Source organism: Anguilla anguilla, chromosome 7 (genome assembly GCF_013347855.1).
Source record: "Anguilla anguilla isolate fAngAng1 chromosome 7, fAngAng1.pri, whole genome shotgun sequence".
NCBI lineage: Eukaryota > Metazoa > Chordata > Actinopteri > Anguilliformes > Anguillidae > Anguilla > Anguilla anguilla.
Window position 1 is genome coordinate 3,661,699 of NC_049207.1, and position 25,660 is coordinate 3,687,358.

A 25,660-nucleotide genomic window follows, 5' to 3' on the forward strand; every position below is an offset into this window, starting at 1 on the left:
GCCTGAAAATGCATTCAGCGTATTCCAGAAATAAGTGTATTAACTGTATATATCAAGCACGTACCAAATCTTGGGAGGCAATTATCACTGGACTGTCTGTGCTTTTGTTGTTTAATTAGTTGTGCTTGTTTGTCTATTTTTGTCAGTGGATAAGAGGACCACAATGCAAACGGGTAATTGGCTTTTTTTGAGTGCTTATCCTCAATAGCTTTTTAAGGGTACATACTGTTAGCTCAGCTGCGAGATGTTTGCCCTGTTCTGGTGCTGACTGTGTTGCCATGTTTTTCTGTGTACATTTACAATAGGAATTGGAAAATGTTATGAATCTTCTCTGTGTAATTAAAGTTTTGATGTACTTCTGTTTGCGTTCGTTTTGCACACTGCCTTCTGGGGCAGGTCTCTTGCGTAAATGAGCTTTGAATCTAAGTGAGTACCCCCATTTAAATATCGACAAATTAAATTAAAAATAAACACCAATCAATCAATCAACCAAAGGGACTGATTCCCACAAGGTTAATTAACGAATGAATGCTGTGTCCAAACAAACACTTTGTACATTCTCTTAGAAGCGCAACATGTCTTTTTAGGGAGCTCTAACTTTGGCTGTTCGTTTATCATAAACGGTTTATGAAATGTGCTGCAGACCTTTAAATGGGGCCTCCTCAAACAAGTGTAAATATGAAAAGTTGAGACAAATAACAACCCTTGTCTGCAGTTGTATTGTCAGCACCTGCATCCATTTGTGACGGTTTGAGCAGCAACAGACAGAGGAAATCGGTGATTCAAATACCACCTCCAATGTTTATGTCTCAACAGGCATATCTTCTCACGGCAGTACCTACTAAGACTTGTTTAGGGCTGGCATTTTGTTATTTTGGCAGTTATGGGAACTTCATAAACACAGAAGATATATTGAGCGATGTTATTTTTATTGGTTTATATTTTTATATACTGGTAGGTTTTTTTTTTTTTTTTTTTAAACTCTAACTCACTATTTTCAACTGGCATTGCCACATCTGAGGAATTTTAAGCCCAGACAAAAACCAGTTACACACCTCGGTGAGAGGAACAGGTATAAAGAATTGCACTTTGCGTGCTCAGCTTATGCAAATATATATATAACTAAGTTAAATTAAAAACAAACACAGAATGAGGTGGCATGACCTACTTATGATTGCTTTTTTAAACGATGGATTACACAATTTCCACATGAAGCCCACGCTTGAGCTCTACACCCACTCTTACAATGGAGCCTCTCCAAGAACAGCGCCGCCCATTCTCAAAACACGGCGAGAAAATTAAAACTCTCCAAAAAAAAAAAAAAACCCACCACATAGAAAGCGCCGAGAAAAACAGCATCATTACAAAATAAACAATGATGGTCGTAATCACTGTGTTCTGTACGCAAGCATTCGGAATTATTCCCTGCTCGCTATTACAGACCCGAATACACAAATTATTACCTTAATTACGCTTGTGCCCAGTATAAAAGCACTAAACGGTATGAATGAAAGAGGGAACGTTTTGTAACGAACCGCAGGCACAGCCGCGGCGGTACAGGAAACCGTTAGGGACGGGGAACGTCAGCAGGACGGCGTTTTAGCTCAGCGTTGCCGTGCCGTGATGACGCAAGAGGACAGAATCGCAGAGCTCGGGCAAGGCCGCTATAACTCAAGCCGATAGGCAGAGTTATTGAGGGCGGTCGCGTATTAGTGGAAAAAATTTATCCGGATTTGCCATTTATCTGGCCTCCGCCGCCACCATCACCGCCGCTGCTCGCCAGGAGGGCTGTAAAAAAGCCACTTTTACGCGATTCCAGATTAAGCATCCAGCACGGTTCGGATTGCCTTTTACGCAATGACGGCACAGGCTTTAATCTTCCGCGTCCGAACGGGACAGTGCGGGAACAATCAGAGAACACCTGATGACTCTGCCTCAGTATGCGATTTGCGCCATCGTACGCAATCAATTTAGGGTCTCATTTTTTCCATACATATGCCCTGCCCTGGTACGGACCCGACAAGAACAGAAGGGGAAAAAGTAGATGAGAGGAAGGCTAAAGCTCCAACACTCTCCCAAGATCCTACCGAGAGTAGCCTGATTTAAAATGGCTGTACTGCCGCACACCCACAAAGAACAATATATATTAAAAAAACGGACTCCAAAAAAAAACAAAAAAAAACTGACGGAGCATGAAATTCATTCAAGTTTTTTTTACAACCCGCTTGAGGGGTTCATCTTATTCTAATCCCGTTTGCGATTGCCTGAGAAAATGACTGACTGGAATGAACCTGTCCACTCTGCCTGGGAAGTACAGTAGCTCATTTTTAGTAGATAAACAGACCACACAGGCTTGTGCCAGGAGCACAAGTGCTATAGTATTATAGCACCTATTTTTAATGGTTGCGAAAGCAGCCTTCACACATAAAAGTGCAGTTATACCACCTGCACAAAAAAAGAGACAAATAGAAGGCTATTCATATTTATGAAATGGTTTATAATAGGGGTAGGCAGATACAAGTAAATTAAATAGAAACAAAACTGAAATTAAAAGAAAGTTTAAAGTTTAAACTTGGTGACCTACCTAATTTAATCATGGTCAATTTTTGGAATCATTGTCCAAAAGAAGACGCATATATCTGCAATGGTGGAAATTCTTTTGCTTTCTGTTTCCCGAATTTGGAAAGATTTGTCATCTCTGTGCCAAAAACTCCCCTTGGCATTAATGTGGTACTGTTTTCTGGCTCTCAAAATATTCCCTACTGGCATGTGCAGAAGAACAAGCCGGAAGAACGGGTTCAAATCCTGGAATCGAGCGAAGCGGGAGTGACGTCAAGTCGAGCGTGCACACCTGCTGGGGGTCGCAAACGAACCACGATGTCCTCAAGGAATCTGTGTGCTGGCTGAGGGACATCGATTTATTTTGGACTGCATCGGGGTTTGAATTTGTTGGACGCTTCTCTCTCTGCAACGGCTCTGAATGTTTAGAGTCACTGGCTATTTATGGCCTTTGACTGCGCCGTGTCTACTTGGCCAGTGGTTGGTGGTCATTTTTCCCACGGCAAGCAGGAACTGGGGCCGTGGTCTATGCGTGGCAAATTGTGGTCACTCACTCACTCACAACCTTTGAGGTAGGTTTGGTGGGACGCATGCGCAGGTGGTGCTTCGTTTAGTAGGTGGTACGGCACCACATTTTTTATTTGTATTTTTTTTTTTAGCTGTCCAGTCTTCCTCCTGTACGTTTCAGGCATTCTGATGGCATTCTCTACTCTCCAAAAACCCAGCAGGTCACTTCAACAAGGCTCCTGTCATGTTCCGTGATTAATGTGTGATGCGTCCCTGAACCCTCAGCATAGCAGCTCGCCGTATTGGGGAGACGTCCATCTCCAGGCCCACAAATCTGCAGCAGACAGGCGAGGTACTGGGAATATCGTATCCAGCGGAATACCAAATGCGCCAAAAATCTCCTTTTGCGCCCCTGAAGTGGGAGTTTTATCAGTCAGGTCTGAACCTTCACCCGTTATTTCGTTCTTCAGGAGTGCTGTGTAGCGCAACGTCCTGCTTTGGACAATTCTGGGAAACCTTTTTATCGACTCTCACGAGTTTTTCAACTCGTAATCGCTTGGCTAAATGCCACTTGCCGATGCCACAAAATGTGGGCATTACAGGGGTAAATGGACTGCGTTTGGCATCAAGAATTCTTTTGAGGGTGTCCTGGTGCGCTTTTAGACATGAAACCTGCATTATACGAGAGAGCATCGTCACATCGCTGAAATTCGCTTCGAAAGTCCAGCAGACGTTTTTGTGATGTCCCTCCAATCTGATGTCATTTATTTTCCTTAGAAAAACCAAAAAAAAAAACTTAAAAAAAAAAACATAAAAAACATAAATTGCCAGTGCCATCTGTTGGCTCGCCTGTGACCAGTTTTCTTAATGTGCGACAGCAGCCTGCACACATACTGTGACCTAAGCTGCTTAGCCAGGGGTGGAGGTTGCACAGCCATTACTAAATGCATTATTACGTTGAGGAAATGCAATTAGCAATAAGCGAAAACTGGGGTTGTGCAGCTTTTCATAGAGGAATGTTTGCACTGTTAATCTGCTCACATTTCAGTGGTTCTTCTGACTCATTTTATGTTTTAGTGCAGGGATGGGAAAGGAAAGAAGCTGGTTTTAATTCCAACATTACATTATAGCCATTACATTACAGGCATTTAGCAGACGCGCTTATCCACAGCGTCCTACACATGTTTTTACACAGCATCTACACGGCATCCATTTACACAGCTGGAAATAGTACCCTTGAGCAGATTAAGACTGGCTATGCAACCGAAAGGTTGCAGGTTCAATTTCCAGGTAGGACGCAGTTCTTGCACCACTGAGCAAGGTACTTAACCCGCTCAAGGGTACAACTGCAGTGCCCTGGTCTTTATTGTTTAATTATCCCAATGACTAAACATAATTGGGACATTTTCTCAGTTTTTAACGAGCTCGCGAATGGAGGCCGTAGACATCCTGCGACGCAGTATAAAATGTTTTACTGCGGTCTTATCTACAAGTGAACCAACGCTATATGAGGTGATTAGCAAATTATGCCAAAGTACAGTCAGTTATGAGGAAACCCTACATGCACTGGCATTCAGGGAAGCCCAGGAAAGCACCACCAGGGAATGTTCTGGCTCTATATCACAGCCTCAAGTTGGAGCCCCACCAAAACAATAATGTGGCTGTCATAAATATCAATAATAATACATTTTATTTACATAGTGCTTTTCCAAGTGCTCAAACACAAGATAGTCGCTCTCCATCAGCTCATTAGCAAAGCGCACACCCAAAGTTAGCTGGAGTTATGCCACATTTGAGTGAGAAGCTTGGCAGGCTCTATAGGAGCCTAACACTTGAGGTTATTAAGGACCCTGAGTGCAACATGAGATACCGTTTAACCCTTTGAAGAGCAGGTTTTCTGGAATGTTCTTTTTTCAAAATTCAAAAGCCAGTGTTCTAGCACTCCACTGCTTTCCATTAGCAGTGATGATTGTTATGTCAGCATTAGAACGTTCAGTTAAGAACACTCTATTCACATATTTGTGATCTTACACCTTAAAGAGACAAAGGCTCTTCTGACCGCTCCTTGCTGCTCACGAATGGAAAGCTGAACAGGCTGTTCTTGGACAGAGTCCCAGCTGCTCAAATTCAGTGTGGCCTTATCTTATCTTGTGTAGCAATAGGCCTTCCACACAAAAGAGGCGGCGCTGCAATGCAAGATACTCCAAAGTAAAAACAACAAAAACTACCCTAGAGCTAAAACAGTACCGTGTAACTGTTAAATATCAACACTGTATCAGAGCGTGAGGAAAATGTTTCACATAAATTACATTCCCCGGGGAATTTCAAGCAGTGTCATTATACAAATTTAACTGACAAGACTGCCGCCAGCTGTGCGCTCTGTTACTTTTAAAAAACATATTTGTGTTGCTGTCAGCGAACCCCACGCGGGAGCGAAGCCTTAGGAGTTATCATTTTGGCAATCAGGAGTTATAATTACGCTCCCACCCTCCGTAAAGAAACCGACGCGGATTACCACTGAGAAGCAGATTATGACAGCCCAGTTTCTGCGGAGGAAGAAGCACCTGATAGCCAGCCGGCACGTCCTGGAGTTATGAGAAATGCACACGATTCAAATGCAGATGAAGGGGGGCGTCAATGATAATTTTCGTAGGAGCTCCGCGCTATCGACCGATGTCCCTGCTGCCGTGGGACTACGAAACAGAGGAGGCCGAGACAACCGCATGCCACTGTGCTAATCCACTGTGTTGGTCCCCTTCTCATGCTGCTGGCCTTCATGAGCAAAATATGGACAGCTTGAAAAAGCATGAACAAGCATTTGGAAAGACCTACTGAGGACAACCGACCTCTGTTAATCTGATGAAGGACAGATAAGAAGGTTAGACCATACTGCTAAGTGACTATATATCTTACTGACCTTTTACAAGATGAAATTTTTTACCATCAAGTCACTTCTTTAGTCACCCTGCATAGGTGAAACTCATCAAACAGTGATAGAGATGTGAGCCAAAAGCTTTGCTGGCTCGCATTTAGTGGATAAAAGTTTCTGTCATTGACTGAAGAGTGTTTTCACTGCATTTATCCATGACAGAAATGGAGCTGCAGCTCTATCGCATTATTTTATCACTAATTCTCATTCCTTCAGCTGAGGTCAGCAGGATACTGGTGACCTCCGAGACCTTTGCCCTTGGCACTGAAGCCACTGTCTCCTTACAACAGCTTGTCAGAAGACAGAAGGCCGACCAAAGCACAGCCGCAGAGGGAGACAGATTCCGAGTCGTCCTCGGGGTATAACCTGGCCACAGTGTCAGGGGTCCTGGTGTTAATACCGCTTACTCTCCTTCTGACCCAGTGACTCACGCTGGGACTCACAGCAATGGCCTCATTACGTCTGTCGTGTCAGCCCAGGGCAAAGGACAAAACAACGAGCAGGTACAAGCAATCTGACCGTCAGCCAGAAGCTTCCGGAATGAGTGAAGGGGGGAAGGAACTCTGCGGTTCAGGACCCGTCGAGCGTGAAAGCGAGGTTTTGCTTAATGGCTGGAGTGTGTAGTTTTTGCTGAGTGAAGTAGACACCGAGTAGATCTGCTTCCCGCGTTACGGGACGGAAGGAACGAGGTGAAGCGGAATCCACTCGCCGTTTCTCTTCTCAGCAGAACTTGTACTCGTTCCACCCATTGAGCAAGGCCTTCTTTGGAAGCGTGACAGGTCGGGCAGAGCAGCTGCATTTTAAGACGAGTCCTGTTAAGCAACCGGCCGAAGAAGAGGCCGTTCCCAGCCCTTGAGCAACAGCCTCTAACCCCGCCGACGCCGCGTGCAGTTCCACAACCCTTAGGCGACGAGCCATTCCTTTTCATTCTTTTAGTTCTTCTGACACTTCAAAGCCAGTCTACATCTGAAATCGGCCAGTGTGCGTTCAAAAAAAGCGCGTACATGCAGTGTGAACACATAGCCGCCTAGTCCATCCGTTATATTTTTTTATGGGGTGTCTGTCCTGAACCGCGAGATGCTTTTACACTCACCGAAGTTCTGTCGGGTTCCACCTGGATCTGGGACTCAGCACAGGGCTCCATGCCTTCCGAGGGTCCGCTCCAACGTCCCGTTCCCCAGCATCAGGCGAAGGCCCGCATGCCGGTCAACTCGATCTCAGACCTGTCAGAGGCACACAGGCACACTCGATCAACACCAAACATGCCAGGCACGCTCAATCAAAAACCGAATGCATCAAACGCGTTCATTCAACACCACGGCACGGCATGAATAGACCACCTTGGATAAATTCATAAAATCTTCACTGTGAGCCGCCCTCACTCGAATACAGACGGCACCTGATTCTGAGATGACTACAGGATGAGGGTGTGGGGTGGAGTGAAGTGGGGAGAGGGGGGGGGGGGGGTTGGCATATAGCTGCTTGGCTTTGAAGAGCACGAGGCATGTTCAATCGACACGAGATAACAGCAGGCTCGCTCAATCCAGACCAAAGCACACGATGCCAAAAACGACACATTCAGAGCCAAAGCAGAGCAGAACGTGCCAGAGCACGCCAAGGACGCACAGACAGCGCACACTGAGCATGCTCACAGGCTACGTCTGAACCCTGCCTGTCAACCTTTCCCTGGGCCCCTTACCCAACTTGGACCAGCCCCAAAAAATCTCCCATGTGAGTGTCTCAATACCCCCCCAATTCTGAGCGGACCACTTGAGGACGGGGCATGGGACGCGGCCGCTAGCTGCCTCAAAGTGCGCCAGACACATCCAATCAACACCAGATCACAGCAGGCACACTCAATCAACATCAGAGAACGTGGGTTTCACTCAATCAGAAGCGGGAGCACGCCAGGCACACTCAATCAACGCCGCAGCGCAACAGGGCACAGTCAATCACCGTCAGACCACAGCAGGGAAACTTAATCAGCTCCAGAGCAGACCAGGCAGACTCAAACAGTAACAGAGCATGCCAGGAAAATTCAATCAAACCGAATGATGCAGAGACCAGGACCAAAAAGTCAGTTTAGCGCCAGGCTTCTGGTTACGTAGACAGGATACTGTAAAAAGGACTCACTGAAACATGCCCTGTAATCAAACCTGTTTGAACATGTAATCAAACTGCAGCGTTCAAGCGATTTCGCCATAGATCTAATGCGTAATTAAAACTGGGCCACAGTACCTTTAGGCAACATTTTATAGCGAAAAGCGAACAAATTTCTTCTCTTTTGACATTCGTTCGAGCTCAGCTTTTGGAAAAAGTGACGGCTCTACTCTGGACCTATTCTGCCAGTCGGGTGATAGTTGTCGAAAGCTACAATAACTAGAGCAGGAAAGGACACCTTCCACTGATGTCAGAAATGGACAAGGAAGGGGACTCTCCCACAGTATCTTCAAATGTGACTAAACCTCACCTGATAATAAGGGATACTGCACCTTGTGAGGCATGGCTGCATTTAGGCTAACTGCGGCTACGTGTCTAAGCAGGCTCTCAGGTCTTCCTGAAAAATGATACGGTAAATGTGCTCATGGGATACGTGACACAACAGCAGGCTATGAGACCAAAGTAGTCTAACACAGCACACTGGATGGGCATGGTTATGTTTATGCCACATTTATAGATGCTCACAAACATTAGCATGAAAAAGATGAGGGGAAAAAACACATGGAAAATTATTTATGTATAGACCTACATCGCCATGTTATGTATGAATTTGATTCTTTAATCATTTTATTACTATTAGTTTTGGCTATAGATAAAACATTTTAGCATTTTTATAATATTACGAACAAGAAAATTCTACACTGTCGTTCACAATCTCACAGTGAGTTACATTGGAGGGGGAAGGCTCATATCGACCACCACTAATACGTCACTCACCTTGTGATGCAGAATGGCCATTTTGAGTCACAAAGCTCACCGCCACATCACTGTATGAAATTGTGCAGCATAACTGTACAGAAAATGCTTTCAGTGTAAAATCAAAATTCACACAAGACTAGCTTTTCTGAATCACACACTATAAACCATCAGGCTAGCAGTCTGTTGTCTCGGAGGCTGTAACATCGCGTACAATTCAGTGACAGTCTCAATATCATTCGGCAAAAAGACTGTCCCCATAGACAACTGTTCTCACTCATCTACCACTGCTTCACAGAACTGTTATAAAAATTGAATCAGGGGAACATGACTATATAGCCTTTAAACAATATTAACGAATATGAGATTACGCACAGAAACCTTTTGAAAAGCACAATGACTTTAACCCTTTAAGGTGTAAGATTCCAAATATGTGATCAGAATGTTCTTAGCTGAACACTCTAATGCTAATTTAACAGTCACTACTGGTGACTGAAAGCAATGGAGTTCTAGAGCACTGACCTGAAATTTGGAAAAAAAAACCTGCCATAGGAACCTACTCTGCAGGGGGTTAATGCGAATAGTCTCACCGGTGTCCGTAGAGAAAATAATGTTGCCTATATTTCTCTGTGTTCAGAACAGAGCGGCCATGTTTGACGGTGGCCTTGAATAAGGAGCCTGTGCTATTTTCAAGGAACGGACACACTCCATCACGGTGACCCCAGCACAGTGTAAGGCACAATAGTCAAGTCTTTGAAAACCATAAAAAGCCCACTTGAGATAAAAGCTGAGAAGAAAACCATCGTCACCGTGGATAAATGACACATTTTAAAAAATAAGGTTTGTGTCATTCAAAATGGCTAGAGTGTGGCGTATCCCCAGTGATTCATTACCGTTGCTCGAACCCTGAGAGGATTTTAAAGATGTGACTATGGTGTGTGGTACAGCTGCCACAGCTGTGCTACCTGACATCTTTACGGGCACCTAACAACCACAAGCACAGACACTCATCACATTTTCTTCGAGGCATTATCGCGTTAGCGTCGTCTCAGTAAGTTATTGCCCCCCCCTCTGCATACAGCTCTGATGATAAACTGACTTTTGAGCCTTAGGGCTTTATCTACAGTCATTCAAAATCTGAGCTATTTCAAAAGGGCTCCCGACTCGAATAACACAAATAATAGGACATTAAGAATAAAAATAAAGACCCTCCTAGCAGGTAGCATACACACTGAAATACTGTCTGACCTGTGGGAAGGCTCAGGCAAAAACAGCCCTCCACAGCATCTCCCACATCAGCACGTGAAAAGGACGTAGTTATAATCACAATCACAAACAGCTCATAATCATGCCCAATTATCACCGCAGTTGAGCTCCATATCGGCCAATTCAAGCTACTTTATGTGGCCTTTTATCCTTTTATGCCCAGTAATCTCTCCAGCTCAAGGGCACCTGCTAAATAAATACAACAAACAAAAACTAATACTCTCACGTAATCTGTTGCTACATTTAAAATTCAACAGATGCTCAGTAAAATCCCCGTTTTGGGTAAGGTAATAAAAAGATTATACCAGAATAGCATGTAACTGCCAATCATGCTAATATTAAAACCTGTCTTGTGTTCAGTGAGAAAATGCTTTTGGGTCATTTATAATGTTGAACTGTCTTTTAGACTACTGCCATTGATGAATATAAACTAGCAAACATGATAACTATACTTAAAATTAGGGACAGAGGCTCTGAACTGAACTGAAACCACTGCCTTCTGTCTCTTTGAACAACCCTGAAATCTGACACAGAACCTTGCAGACCCAAAAAGCGTGTTGCTTTGCGCACCAGATCTACTCTGAAAGCAGCCTTCATAAAAATAAAAAAAAACCCATTTAAATGGGGAGCAGACGATGCTCTGATTAGAAACGTGCATTAGACAGATGAGTCTGGACAACAGCATGAGCCCCAGGGGGCTAGCTTTGAGATCGCTGGCACCACACATGGAAAAAGCAAGCTACTGTTGTGCAAGGGAAGCTAATTATGCGTGAGTACAAAAAAAACACCAGTGACAACCCGAGAATCTGTTTTGATAGTTAAAGGGGTGGAAAAACCAGTGTGTATTTGTAATAAATCTAGAAACGGCTAAATGTTGACTTGCGAGCGGTGTGCACAACAATCTTCTTGGCCATGAATAAGCATTAAATTAACCACCGCCAAGTATTCACCTCGTCAGACAAAGACGGGGGTGAGGAAGAGCTCACGTCAGATCGAGCTGCTCGTGGAGCTCTCCTTGATTTGTGGACCCATCTCTCTTCTGAACACTGAGACGAAGAGAAGCACAAGCACTTAACGGGGGACACTCGGCTGTGGTCGCTGAAGGAGTGCAGCTCCAGGAGAATGATCTCAGATCCACATTACTCCACACGTTGGGTGGGAGTAAAGGGCTTATTATAAAAACAGCGCTGGGGGAAAACACACTGTACCCCACCATGACGGAGTTCTGAGAGTTCTCCCAGTTCGCCACAGAATTCCCCCACTGCCATTAACACCGTTAAAAACCTGAGGCGCTACAGACACAGCGCAATGTCCGAGAGATGGACAGAGAAAAAAAAAAAACCAACAGGAAGCCATGTCATTTTTATTTTTATTTTTATTTTTTTTTACTGAGAACAGCAGAGGTTGAAGTCACACCATGCCAACGGATGTGATAAAGCACGACACGAACCGTAGCAAGAAAGAGGATGTTACTGTTTATCACACTGCACACAGCAGAGAGATCAGATCGGTCTTTTCCATCTGCGGCCTGTTTTATGTATAAATTCTCCTCTGGCAGGAGGAAGAAAATCCCATTTTATCCTACAGAAAGGCCATTAAGCCCTTCGTAATGACCGACAATGTAAAAACCCAGGACCGGCGTCGTTCCATTAAACAAACAAGGCCCTATATGCTAAGTGGGCTAACGTGCACAGAGAACACATCAGGCGCCAGTAAAATTCTCAGAAGGCTGAGCAGTAAGTTCAGAACTACATCTCTCTACTTCCATTGCTACACCGCATTACCACATTGCCCAGTGTCTATAACATGATGATTCTGGACTTTATCGCTCTTTTTTTTGGAAAATGCTAAATGGACTGCATTTATATAGCGCTTTTATCCAAAGCGCTTTACAATTGATGCCTCTCGTTCACCCATTCACACACACACGCTCACACACCAACGGTGAAAGGCTGCCGTGCAAGGGACCAATCAGCTCGTTGGGAGCAATTAGGGGTTAGATGTCTTGCTCAGGGACACTTCGGCACGCCCAGGGCGGGGGATCGAACCGGCAACCCTCCGACTGCCAGACAACCGCTCTTACCTCCTGAGCTATGTCGCCCCCTTTTTATCCACTCATAAAGGTGGCCTGAGAGCCTGGATGCACGTCAGTCATAGATCCTCAAAGACAGGTTCTGCATTTTGCGTGTTCAAGAAGTTCCCCCAACTTCCCCCCAAGGGGGCGGAGCCTAGGAGAGCCAGGTCAGGTCTGGGCCAGTCAACTGAGCAGAACGAACATCGTTGCCGTCGGCGAGGGACGCCCGTCATTTCAGCATCATTTAAGGGTGTTAAGGTCTGGCAGTTGGCCGACGCTCCATGATTGGTCCCGGCCTGAATCACCTCTGTTCACCGTGGCACGAGAAAGAAGGAAGAGAACCTCCTATTTTTAAAACCACAGAGGTGTCGGGAGTGGAAAGGTATTTATAAACCTGCCTCCGGTACAGTCAGATCTGGCGATAGCAACACGCTAACACGCACGACTCCACAGAAAGACATGCTGGCAGACATTCGGCGAAGCTAACAGTGAGCAAGTGTTTCTCAAACACAAGGGCGTTTTGGCCCGGCGTTCGCGGCGAACGGCAAACACCGAAGATCCAGAGGCGTGACGAGACAAGTCGACCGCGAGGTCGCCAATCAATCAGGCCGACCTGAAAGGAGTGTTTAAACGCTTTTAAATGAACTACGCCACTTTGCCTCATCGGTATGCACAAAGGCGAGCCTAATATCCGTTCGTTAGAACAACACGGCCTATTTAATTTAAGTGATTGGCCTAAAAGCACGACTGAATGTACACTAAATGCATCAGACTCATGCGGTGTGGTGATTCACTGGTTACATGCAAAAGAAGCCTTGCTCTTAGGAGGAGGCTTTGATTACATGAATACTTGATTTTGGGAGCCATAGAATACATTCAAATACTAAATACATTTTTTTAAAAAGCACATTGCTAAGACTGAATATTTTATCCTCTGATATTAGAAAGAACAATATTAGGGACATGTGTTTTTGACTCAGACGTTGATCAGTGAACGACTGGAATCGTAAAATGGCCGCTGGTGCCACAGGCCAAGGTTGCGACGCCAGTAACGTTCGGCCGCCCTTTAAACCCTCGCTGCCAGGGCCTGAAAATAGATCTTGCCGAGCAACAGACGCAGTGCCGGCCTCAGAGAAAACAAAAACAGCGCAGGGGCGCGAAGCGTTAACCTCAGCGTGACAGGACCTGAAGCTGAAGAGCGTGAAATTTATTTATAGTCCCCAACACATATGCAGGGGTGCGATACGGCCTGGATGCAGGGGGGGGGGGGGGGGGGGGGGGGGGGGGGGGTGAGATGGAATCCGTGACTTATTTTCTCGATCAATAATCAGGACGTTTTTTTTTTGTTTGTTTCCCCCCCCCCCCCCCCACCCCTCACACAGACGGAGATCAAAACCTCGAGCCTGGTTTCCGATACGACGCATCGATCCAGCAAAGACGTAAGGCCCCGCGAATGTTAAACGCGGAGATCGACTCCTGGCGGCGAGCTCAATGATATCGAGTGCCGATGTGGACTGGGTAGCACGCGGTACACGTCTCAGAAACGAACAGCTTCCCAGGAAATCCAATAGTTTTCATTAATGTTCACAAGCTGCAATGAAGCGGCAGGATATCTGATCAGCAATCACGTGCACTAGGAAACCAGCCGGTGTAAAAACTGTAAATCACCTGAAATTGTACCTGTGCACATCCACTGAAGATGGCATCTAGGCTATGTCACGGGCAGTGCTGGGTTGTATCGGATAATGTTATCTGGATTACATAATCGGATTACAAAAATGAAGTAACTCTTATCAGCCCAGGATGCATAATCTGATTACAGTTACTTTTCTACAGATTACATGAGTAGATTTTGGATTACTTCGACATACAATGTGTACTACACACAGTCTTATCAGAAACATACAAACTAATGCAGGCACAATATAGGCCTATTTGGCTACTGAAACAGGAACAACTCATTAAGTAATCTAGGTTACACCTTTTCAGTACTTCAACAGATTACGTTACCAATTGAAATTTTAGTCATCTCATTTTTAAACCAGCACCAGATCACATTTTCCAAGTAATCCACCCAACAGTGGTCATGGGACTGCTTTCTGGAACATACAGCTGTGTCCAACTGTACATGAAGCCTGTTAAGACCCAGACTGCCCTGCTGGGCACAATGGCTGGCACTGGTGGCACGCAGAACGGATGCCCGTTGACGCTGATGTCACAGAGCTAACTGAATTACGCTGAATGCAAACATCCACGGGAGACTGACGCCAGAAATGAGTCCTCTCGGAGACAAAATGGAGTAGAAGAAGGGGCTCCTGCCCATTGACTTTGTGTTCATGTCCTATCACTCTTCTCATTGGCACATCCCTGCTGACAATTCCAGAAAAACTCTTGAGATGGTTTAAGATGATTTAAGCTGTGTTTCCGACACTGTGGCTGGTCAAAGCTGGTCAAAGCTGGTAGAGTAAGCTGGTGGTCAAATTGGTGGACCTGCTGACTATATAGGCTGGTCAGCTGGTGAACAGCTGGCCGACCAGCTAAAAGTGTGGAAAACACGGCTTAGACCAGCTTGACCAGCTTAGGCCGGTTTAAACTGGATTTTTCAGCAGGGGTCTTACATCCTGAGCCTTGCATTCTCGAATCAGGTAGTAATCACAAAGACTTATGGGATAGCCCAGCTGATGAAGGATGCATCCAACGAACAGTTCAGTGGATACATCGATGCCGCCTTTGAATTTAACTGAAACAAGGCACCTTCGAAGGACACATTTTCTGCATGATTTCGGTTTGGGACAGTGAAAGTAACAGTGAAAAAAGTGAAACAGTGAAAATGCTGCCACCAAACACTGTCCTCTAAGGCAGCTGCCTTCCGTTTGAGAGGCAGCCTATATGGGTTCCTCTGGCCCAGATCCAGAACACTCCTCCATCTGTTTCCATGAGGACTCCTCCATCCGTTTCCTAGGCGAGCAGCGGCACGGCAACGACAGGCAGGTGCTCGCTTTGCCCACGACGGGGCTGAGGAACTGCGACTAAGACACTGAAGAGCGAGGGCGGGAAGTTTCGGGCAGGGAGTGCGTCTGTGGTAATCACCCCACAACCTGAGTCAAAGTGCCGTAAGACACGAAGGCCTTCGAGGCAGAGGAAACGGGGCAGACTCAGCGACAGGCCGTCGCGCAGAGAGAGGCCTCCACTTCGCGCTCTCGTTTCTCCGTCTGCTAATTTTACCGTAACCGCCGGCGATTCTGCTAGCGACGACGCAAGGCTGGCGACAGGAAATGAAGAAAAACAATGTGACACACACAAAAAAAAAAAAAGAGAGAAGCGCGTAAAGAAGGTCGGGGCTTTTTTCTAAAAGTTGACTCCCGGCAAGCGGGTGAATTTTGCCGCGTGTGGAGCCCCGCGGCCCGTACTCGCCGTGCGGATCAGAAAAGGGGCGGCTCGATTAAGAGGGGTCACGGTTATCCCTCGTCTCACCTGTAACGTTAGCCAGACTGGAATCCCCTTTCTCGCTCTATTCCGCCCTCCAGTGGCTGGTGTAATTGTTTATTCACACTTCCCTGGGCTCCAAACGCACAGGAGGAGGAGCTTTGCCAGCCTGGCTCAGGCTCAGCAGTCACAGAGCTGGCGCCCGTATCAGGGAAATACACTCTGCTACTCCGCATCGCAAACCGTGTCAATTAAATTCCGACCCGCTCCACTCTCCAGCTCCTGTACACTGTATCCTGTATACTGCCCGAAGCCATAACACATCAGGGAATGCTATTAACCCTTTAAGGTGTGAGATTAGAACGTTCATAACTGAACGTTCAGTTAGAATGCAATGGAGTTCATAACTGAACGTTCTAACGCTGATGTCACAATCACTACTGGTCTAACTGAATGCAATGGAGTTCCAGAACACTGACTTGGAATTTCGGAAAACAAAAACACATTCCAACTAAACTATGGTTCAAAGAGGGAGGGAATGAGGAAGCCGAAAGAAAAACAATGCAAAAAGCAAACAAGCACAGAGACGAGTATGGCCCAGTGGCATTTTGAAACCATCTGATATAGGCCTACAATGCAAATTCCCAGGTTATATATTGCACTGTTTCTGAAAAACAAAAAATGCTAAATATAGGCTATTTGCAGAAACCAGAAAGCACTCCTTCCTCTGTCTCATGGTGTCTCACTCATTTAGCCTTTTAACTGCAAGCTGCTTCGAGTCCCTTCACCTAGTTACTGCAACCACCTCTACAACGCTCAACAAAGTATTGCCCATGGGAAAATGATCTTGTTAAGAATTATCCAGATATTTACATGTTTAATACTCTTTATAACATTATTTCAGCAATATTACGTGTATTTAAAAATGCAGTATATTTCAAACACAGCACTTGCAAACTGGGTACATTGTCTTTTTGGTGTTCTGAAATAGCTGATCTGACCTGCATTGCTTCATCGATTCAAAAAAACAGCACAACCTTTGGAAGCATCTGAAAACAAGGGCCTGCTCACACTACAGTTAAAAGCACTGAACACCCAGGATCTCGAGCTCTGGTGTGTGTAACGTCCCCTCAGACAGCTGCTAGCGAAAGCTGTAAACCAAAATATTATTGGAACACTGAGAACACTTAATTGGAACACTGAGGCAGTGATTTGCAAAACAAAATGCAAGCCGAAAATAGTAGCCTATGACAAAACGGTATCCTCACAACCTCCCCCCCTCCCCCGACCGTCCCGGAAAAATACACAGGAGAGAGTACGGACCTGCTGATCTCTGCATCGTCGGAGGTGCAGACAGAAGTGGCGATCAGACAGATGATTGGTTAAGCCGCTAAGCCGGGCGCGAGGCAGGTTTTCGACACGCCGTCAAAGAGGAGAGAGAGAGAGAGACGACATCGCCGGGGCTGCCTGAGGCTCGGCTCGCGCGCCGTGTTAGACTTTCCATCCCAGCCTGATGGACCCGCGCAAACAAATTGCGCGCGTCGACCAATCAGCCGCCAAAATCACAACTCGTGCCTACCTCTCTGACGACGATGAGGTCAGCGAGCGTTCCGAACACAGCGTACCACGAGGGAGGGAGGGTTCTTCAGAAGCACAAGGCCGGGACAAAGGAGCGTAATTTGGCGGAACGGGACTGCGGGGCGGACGGCTTTCAGGAGAGGCGATTTCCAGGTTTCCTTAAATTGCCGTTCCCGAGGAGGTCTTTCATCGCGCCGCGCTGACGCAACTGCGACGGCGGTGCCTTCCTGAAGGAGCTCAGCTCCGTCACAGACGGGCGACGCCGTCCGTCAGACCTCCCGAGCTTTCAAACTAAAGCGAAAGTAGTTCATCTAAAGGGAATACGGGCCAGCTCAAATTTCAGAGATAACAATACCCCATGTGTGGGTCAACACCGCAGTGACGGGACAGCTTTCCAAAGAAGCCTGGTCCCTTTTTCCCTCACGTATCCGTGGGAAACGGAGCAGAATGCTGTTTGGACACAAACTGTGGACGCAAGCCACAGCTCATAGCTATACTATACGAGTGGCAGGTTTGAACAGCATATTCTGTGATGCTATGTGATCTTAGCAGGCTGCAGGATGACTGACAGATTGGGGTAACTTGGGTAACTGTTGTCTGTTACCCCTGCGCCCCCCCCCCCCTCCTTCCCCATTCCTGGTAGTCCAGAGGGGAACTGCACTCCATTAAGCACAATCAAACTGCAATTTATACAATAATGCCTCAGCAATATCCAACTACCTAGCTGGTTGCTGTGCTCAATCTACAACTTTACTGATCCTATTAGTAAATGAAAGCAGGCTAGTCTTCTCTGCTAGTTACTCAATTGAAACATGCAATCTACATTATTATTATTTAGTGGAAATCAATGTATTTCTTTAAGAGGCCATTAGGATATTTTCTGAAGCCGACAGAAAAAAAAACTGACATTCACAACATTACCACTATCGCTGAATTACAGAAGTAGGAAAAACACCAGACCAGGTAATCACAGCTCAGACTATTACCTCTTATTACCATCTATTATTTATGGCATAATGGAACTGAGCAAAATCACCAATGCTCTCCCCACACTGCTATCAAGAGATGGGAAAGCCAATATTATGCCCATGATTTGCTTTGTGTTACTAAGCAGTATCGTTGGCCTACTGTACGGACGGAGTCTGGCAGCTGTTGCTTATGGCAGCTGTTGCTTATGGCAGCGGTGCCTGTCCCTGGCTGCGGTGTAAACACAGCCCAGGCTGTGTGGGACCAGGCCGGAAGGATCCGGAAGCGTGATGAGAAACTGGCCTGGCTCCGGCGGCCTGGCCCGCTCGGTCGCACGTCGCACACGCTCGCGCTCGCGCTCGCGGAGAGAGTGTTCACCTGGACACGCGCCCGTCCCGCCCGCCACGGCTATCCCGCCACTAGACACCGGGCCGCGTGCCAGACCGGGCGCCCGTCCAAACGCCATCCTCCCTGCTGGCGGCCACGGCGGGTAGCCCGGCGGCGGTGACGCGTACGTGCGGCTTAGGAGTGAGCGCTGACCTCACAGTGAGAAAGGACAGAGTGTGGAGGACTCACCATAGACGTCTCCCACTGTGCAGTGCTGCCATCACTCAGCACCATAAAAGCGAAATTTGTGGAACGGTGTCGCGTACGTGCAGCGAGGAGCAACCGCTGACCTCACAGTGAGAAAGGACAGAGTGTGGAGGACTCAACATAGACGTCACCCACTGTGCAGTGCCGCCATCACTCAGCACCATAAAAGCGAAACGTGAAGAACGGTGGAGCGGTCGATTGGCCTCCTAATGATGCCCCCACCGTCTGACTGACCCGGTGCCCACTGCGCTCAGCAGCCACGCAGGGCAGTGTGTTTATTGGTTGGGGCATCACTCAGGGAGGGCGGGGTTCGGTCAGAATGCTTTACTCCCATTCGCTGTGCAAGACTGACAGACTTCTCGGGCCAATCAGATTCCACCGTGCACACAGTGTGTACCCCTCTGACACACAGACTACACTGCACATGAACTGCCAAGAGAAAAGCAATGTTTGTTGTGCGTTTTTCCTCTTAATTTTAATTCACAACAGGCTGTGGAACCATTTCTAATGTTGACGTTGAGCCTGCGCATTCTCCTTAGCCTTGCTCCTTAATCCATTCAATTAAGGAGATGGAGAGCTTACATTAACACTGATATACATCTTACAACAAGATATCTGTGTCTTCATTCGTACTTCACTGATTACAGTTCTGGATTTCACGGCAGGGGTCTGATTCCGAAACACACCAGTGCTATAATCGTATTACATCAGAGAGAGCTTAAAACATTTCCAGTCCCACCTGGCCTTACTGATAGCCATCTTTCAGCTTGAGCAAACTGTGCCTGGAGGTTCTAAACCTCTTAGCAAACGAAAGCGCAACTAATTACCATTCCGGTGGCATGTAAAATATATTCGAGCTCAACAAAGGCCACACACCTTCAACAGAATAGGCAGCCGTCACAGCGTGAAGGCCAATCTGCAAATCTGTCCTCACGTCACTCTGTGCATTTGTCATTCACGTTCATACTTGCACATGAAAAACTTTTAAAACACAGGTCTCGGAAACCTCAGGTTTCGCCAATATTACATTAAATGAGACGGCATAATGGATTTCCAAACGAGAGGCAGAAAGGGAAAGAAAAACACAATTTTTCAGCCGGCCTGTGGTTATGACCGCTCTGGTCCTCAAATGTAAAGGGTTCCTGAGATTCGGTCAATAAGGGGATAGAGTCGGTTTCACAGAGTAATCAATTTACACCGTCGGCTACGAGTGCCCCCCTTTAAAAATCATTACATGACGATCAGGTCACATCCATCTCTTAGGTCCCATAAACCTGAGAATGAGAAACATGCAGTTGGGTTGAGACGGGCTCATCAACGGCACTGGCCAATTAGCAGGAGTTTTACTTCCCGTTTCTATGCTCCAAAAGCCTCTGATTGGACGAGCGTGAAGCCAGCGTCAGCCAGTGGGCCAATGAGAGGGAACACGCTTGTTTTTCCGCTCCGTCTATTCCTTCGCAGAGTTTTCGACGCTCCGCGTTACTGCAGTATTTTCCATTATCAAGACTTTTATCTAGGAAACGAGTGCCACCTCTCCTGGGGTGTGAGGGAGCTGGTGCGGACGAACACTCACAGTCCATTAAGTAGGACACTAACCAGAGTCGGTGGACGGGGCAAAATCAGTTTCCGCACGACGAGCTTTCAGGACAAACAAGCCAGAGCGACGGCAGGCCCAGCCCCGCACCGGACAAACTCCCCCGAGGCCAGTGTGCAGAGTGGTCTGATTTCACATCCATTACGCAGGAACAGCATCACTACCCTCCCCACACAGCGCGGACTCCCGCCTCCCGTCCACAAACGCCAAACACTTGGTCTAGCGCCACCACTGCTTAGATCTCTGCAAGCACTGATAAAAGACACGAATATATGAATACTGTGCCCAGTATTCATGTACTCAATTTGACCACCTTGCCAATTACTGGGTGGGTGAAGTTTATATAATAGGTAAGGAACTGGTCTTGTAACCTAAAGGTCACAGGTTCGATTCCTGGGTTGGACACTGCTGTTGTACCCTTGAGAAAGCTACTTAACCTGCATTGCTTCAGTACACATCCAGCTGTATAATTGGATGCATGTAAATGCTATGTAAAATTTTTGCAAGTTGCTCTGCATATGAGCGTCTGCTAAATGCCTACAATGTAATATAAATGTCTATGATCCTGGATTTAGTGTATATCCGTCAGCCAGTAGACCCCTGACTAGGATGAAGGCAATACTGGCAGCCGGTAAGAAAGAGGTCTAAAATGGGAGACACCGCCATGGTTTGTTTGAGACCACACCCACAGATGCAGTGTAACACTATCCTTACTTCCTGCAGCACTCAACACTGCAAATGCTCATAACCACAGACGGATGTTCCACGGAATTCAATCTTGCGCATTTCTATCATACCGTAATTTACACAGGCAGCCTAAAACGTAGTTAAATATTCTCAGATGACCTTGCTATGGCTTCAGAACAACACCGGCAACACAATCCCATAATTCAGTTAGCTTAATTATCCCTGATTGGATCCACACAGGGGCCATTTAATGCCATCAAACTTTAAAGGGATAGTTCACTTTCTGGAGGTTTTTGATATTATTTCTATGCAGCCAGCACACTGAAGAAGACACACCCAAAACACTTGTATGAGATGCCTGTTCTGCAATTGTAAACAATAAAAAAAACAGTATAATGTGAACTGTAGCTAAATGCTTGGAAAATCCATTTCCGAGAGTGAACCATTTCGGTTTTTTCGACTGAGGTTGTTTCAAGGGTTTTTGACACACTAAAAAAGCAAAGGTGAGAATGAAGATTCCTGCCACAGATAGCCTACATTTTCAATTGACCCAGACAGTTGTGTGTGAACTAAAGGATATTTTAGATACAGACGTTTCAGACAAGCTTATATCTTCCACTATACATAAAAACTGTCTGGTCAATCAAAAACATACACAAAATTTTTTAAACTCCAAAATGATCCAGCAGATTATACCTTTAACCTTCAACAGCAGCATCCCCCTTTCAACGTCACAAAAACATTTTTCAAGTTTGACAGGAAAATATTCAGCCAGTGCTTGAAAAAATTGATCTTCCCAAATTTATCCATACTGACTTTCTCCAAGTGTACCCACCTGGATTGCCCACAGTACAGTGTGGACCTATTAAAATATAGCCAGTCCCTGTATAGCCAATAATTGTATTAATTTGATTTAAGGTGCTGTGGGCTTGTCATTGAAATAATACGGTCAATAGACCGGTTTGCTTCAGACTGCCACATGAATAAAATAAATATACGGCCACAATATTTAAATATGCGATTCTGTGCTTCTGGCGCCAGACCTCATGTCCAGACCCGAGCTTTTGTTATGACATCCACGACAGCTTCAATAACCCTGATTCATGATGTGCGGAGGAAAGCAGGCCATCTTAAAAATAGCGGCAGAAGCTGATGACTCTCGGGGACCGGGAAATGTAAACCTGCCCAAAAATACAGCAAACCCACGGAGACGACAGGGCGATAAATTCAGCAGAGGTTTCGCTGAACGTGACCTAATGGAAACTGCGTCTCGTAGGAAAATCACCAGTGGGGCAGGGTTAACCGACGGCCACACCACACCGCTCATGACAACAGTTTCCAACCGGAGGCAGAGGAACCTTTCATAGGGAACTCCCGAAATACACTGCACAAATGCAACCGTAGCACAGTGCTGCCGGTAAGCACGGGCCTCTGCTGCAGCGTTCTGGCTTTGTGTTTATGGATGATGCCTTAGCGTGCTCTGCCAGTGAGCAGCCAGAGGGGTCTACCGCTGTTTACCCACAATTACACACAGCCCTGTCTTTGCAACTGCACACTTTGCATCTGAAACAAATTACTTTAAATATATTAACTGGAATTGACATCCATCCATCCGTCCACCCACCCATTTTCTACCACATACTGCTGGTTAGAGTCATGGGGCGGGGCTGAAGTCCATCCCAGTATACATCTGGTGAAAGGCAAGAATGCACCATACAGGTCAGCAATCCATCACAGGGCCCACACACCATTCACTCACACATTCACACCCCAAGGACAATGCAGACTCTATAATTAACCTAGCCTGCAAGTCTCTGGTCTGTGGGAAGAAGCTGCAGTACCCAACGGATTCAAACTCGCTACCTTCTTGCAACCCACTGCACCACTGTGCCGCCCGAATTGCCCGACCTTGATGAGAAAACAGACACCTCGACAGGCCGAGAAGTTCTGCATCAGCACACACCCCAATTTAATCTGCTTTGAGTGAGAGGGATCAGACCTGCTGCATCCACGACAAAGGCCATGCTTCAGACATGCCAACAGCAACCACTGCACCACCCTCGCAAGAACTGCAGCTGCAGCATGCAAATGCCTCCAGTGCACTCGAACCCTAAGCCACCGAGCATTCTCCACACTGCAGGCCTCACGGCAGTGTGGGAGTGGCTGAGACACGCGCAGCTACGCAAAAAAAAGACTACATGCCCCAGAGTGCCAATGGCCAAGGCAAATGCTGCAGCAACCTAAACGACCCAAATCAGCTTACACCCACCCAACCCACACAGCCCACCGGTATCCACAAAAACCAGAGAGGGATTAGTACTGCCTATATGGAGCCTAATCAAAGAAAATACTTAACATTTAAGTATCTAGCCAATTCTACAGGACCACTACCAACAGGTTCACAGCAATAATTGAGACAACATGGGTAATACGTTACAGACAATTTGAAAATGCATTCGCAAAGACCTCTAGCCATTTATGGCAATAATCAAGATAATGACGGAGGTGAGTCGACCTAGGGACTGTTCCATACGCTTTCGCCACAGTATGACAAGGATGGGTATTAACGTAAGGGAGGAAAGTGCCCTGTGGTTTAGTGTCAAGTTGCAGAGCACTCACCTACACAAGGTGAAAGTCGAGACGTGAAATCTGACCCGATAACGGCCGTGAGGGAGGAGGGCTGATTTGCGGCACAAGGTACATAAACCATATCTCAGAAAGCCAACAGAGGCTGGGTCACGGCGCATTGCTAAGGGCCGATGCTCACTTTTAGCATTTAATTATAACGGTCTGGTGCACAGTTTGTTTATGGATCCCACGAAAAATTCTACACCAAATTATTTCATTAAAAATAATAATTCGGTCCACTTACGTAGCCAGTAATTAATTTCGAAGCGGGGTCCGAAATTCTGACCGGATGCCGAGGGGGAGGGGGGAGGATGGAATGATTTTTCCCGAACACCGCACCCCAGGATGGTTTCATTTCACAATGTTGATAAACTTATATCATTATTTACACTAGCAGACTCCACGCACTTCCTCTTTGCTGAACGTGTAGGATGTGTGTTACAATACAGGACTGAAGCAACATCGGTGTGTACAGCTAAACGATTAAGAAAGTAAAGACAAAATAACCGGCACACACATCAGTACCTCGGGAAGCCTTGCACCCCTGGTTTGAAACAAGTGACACTGAATTTGACCAAAGCTCGCTAAATGTAAGATTCTCATCCACTGCTGCAGATGACAAGTGCAAGCAGGTCACACACCAAGGGGACATTCTGCTTTCCGCTCAAGGCTTTTCCTTATCCTTACTATTTACCAAACGAGTTTTTGAAGCATGCAACCATAGCCCGTACAATGACATAACTTTATGATTAGCACGCTAAAAGGCAGCTGGTGATGTAAAATGCCTGGGCAGATAACGTTGACGTGCCACTATCCACATAAGCGCTGGTAAATGCTCTGTCATGGTTCGATACAGTGTTCCTTGCAACTATTTTAGCTACCACCCAGTTAGTACACCTAGCTAGCTAAATATCCATAAAGCTTGCAAGCTACTCTGGCGATTTAGCTAATCAATCAACTTGCATACTGCACTACATTAGCTAGCTAAACTTAAATCGTCCATATCATCAGGCTAAAAATACTACTAGCAAACACTAGTTAGCTATTTCGCTGTTACACTTAACGGTTCATCCATGTATTGGGATACCTATAGCTAGCATCATAGTTAGCTAGCTAGCCCTGAATCAAATTTGAGCTATGTAAGGTTTAATCACAGTGAAAGTTACATAAATGTTTGCGTAATTCTCATTTTAATGCCAAGCCTTGGTCTGGAATGTTCAGACAGAAAGGGATCTCGCGCAACAAATAGGACACACCATGCCATTTTGTCGCATTCACAATTGGGTCAAACACGCATAGGATTGCTAACGATAGTTAGCCAGCTATATCATCAACACCAACAAGTTAGCCAACTTACCTCGGTTTAGCCGTTTCTACTCTGTATAGGCGTTCCTTACGAAATGTATATTGACGGTCTGAAGCAACTTTTCAAGCCAATTATGAATATGGTTTCTGACGCTGTAGAAGGTGCCACGGAATGAATCGCAATGGAGTTTGCTAGCGTTATTCCATCACTCGGTCCGCTGATACTAGACCTCTGTCTAGCTATCATAACCCCATTGTAATGAACGGGAAATATGGTCCTCTAAAAGATCGGTCTATCCGTAATATGTTAGCTATTCTCAATCGTTTAGGTAGTTACAATGATTTCCTACTTTCAGGCTACTTCAGTCCTGCAATGGCACAAGCTCTTGCACTAGCTAGCTACAATGTTCGTATCTCCTCTTTCCTGTCAAACTCAGCTCTGTGATAGATTAAACTGCCTAGAGGCATGCTATTTTCAGATCATCATTCGACTGATTTTGACTTCAGATGTCCACCAGTAACTGTGTGATTGGTTGTGTAATGGAAACGAATAAGTGCACAGAGAGCTAATGAGGCTAAGTAACATAATAAAAACTTGCTTGTAACTAGTAAAATTCTGAAGTTCTCTCTC

At 46.1% G+C, this 25,660-nt stretch overlaps 1 protein-coding gene across 3 annotated transcripts in view; it reads right to left on the reverse strand.

Moving 5' to 3' along the window:
- Positions 1-25,494, reverse strand: part of osbpl8 (oxysterol binding protein-like 8) — an 87,427-nt gene extending 61,933 nt beyond the window's left edge. Inside the window, exons 1-2 of one of the 3 annotated variants that reach the window (XM_035425916.1) lie at positions 25,082-25,494; positions 7,089-7,218 (exon numbers count right to left, since the gene is read on the reverse strand). In XM_035425916.1, the coding sequence (XP_035281807.1) occupies positions 7,089-7,139 (51 nt within the window). In that variant the 5' untranslated portion in view covers positions 7,140-7,218; positions 25,082-25,494. Of the gene's footprint in view, positions 1-7,088; positions 7,219-25,081 lie in introns of those variants that run through there. The other 2 variants (XM_035425918.1, XM_035425924.1) reach the window with 2 other exon arrangements.
- Between the last annotated feature and the right edge of the window lie 166 nt (positions 25,495-25,660).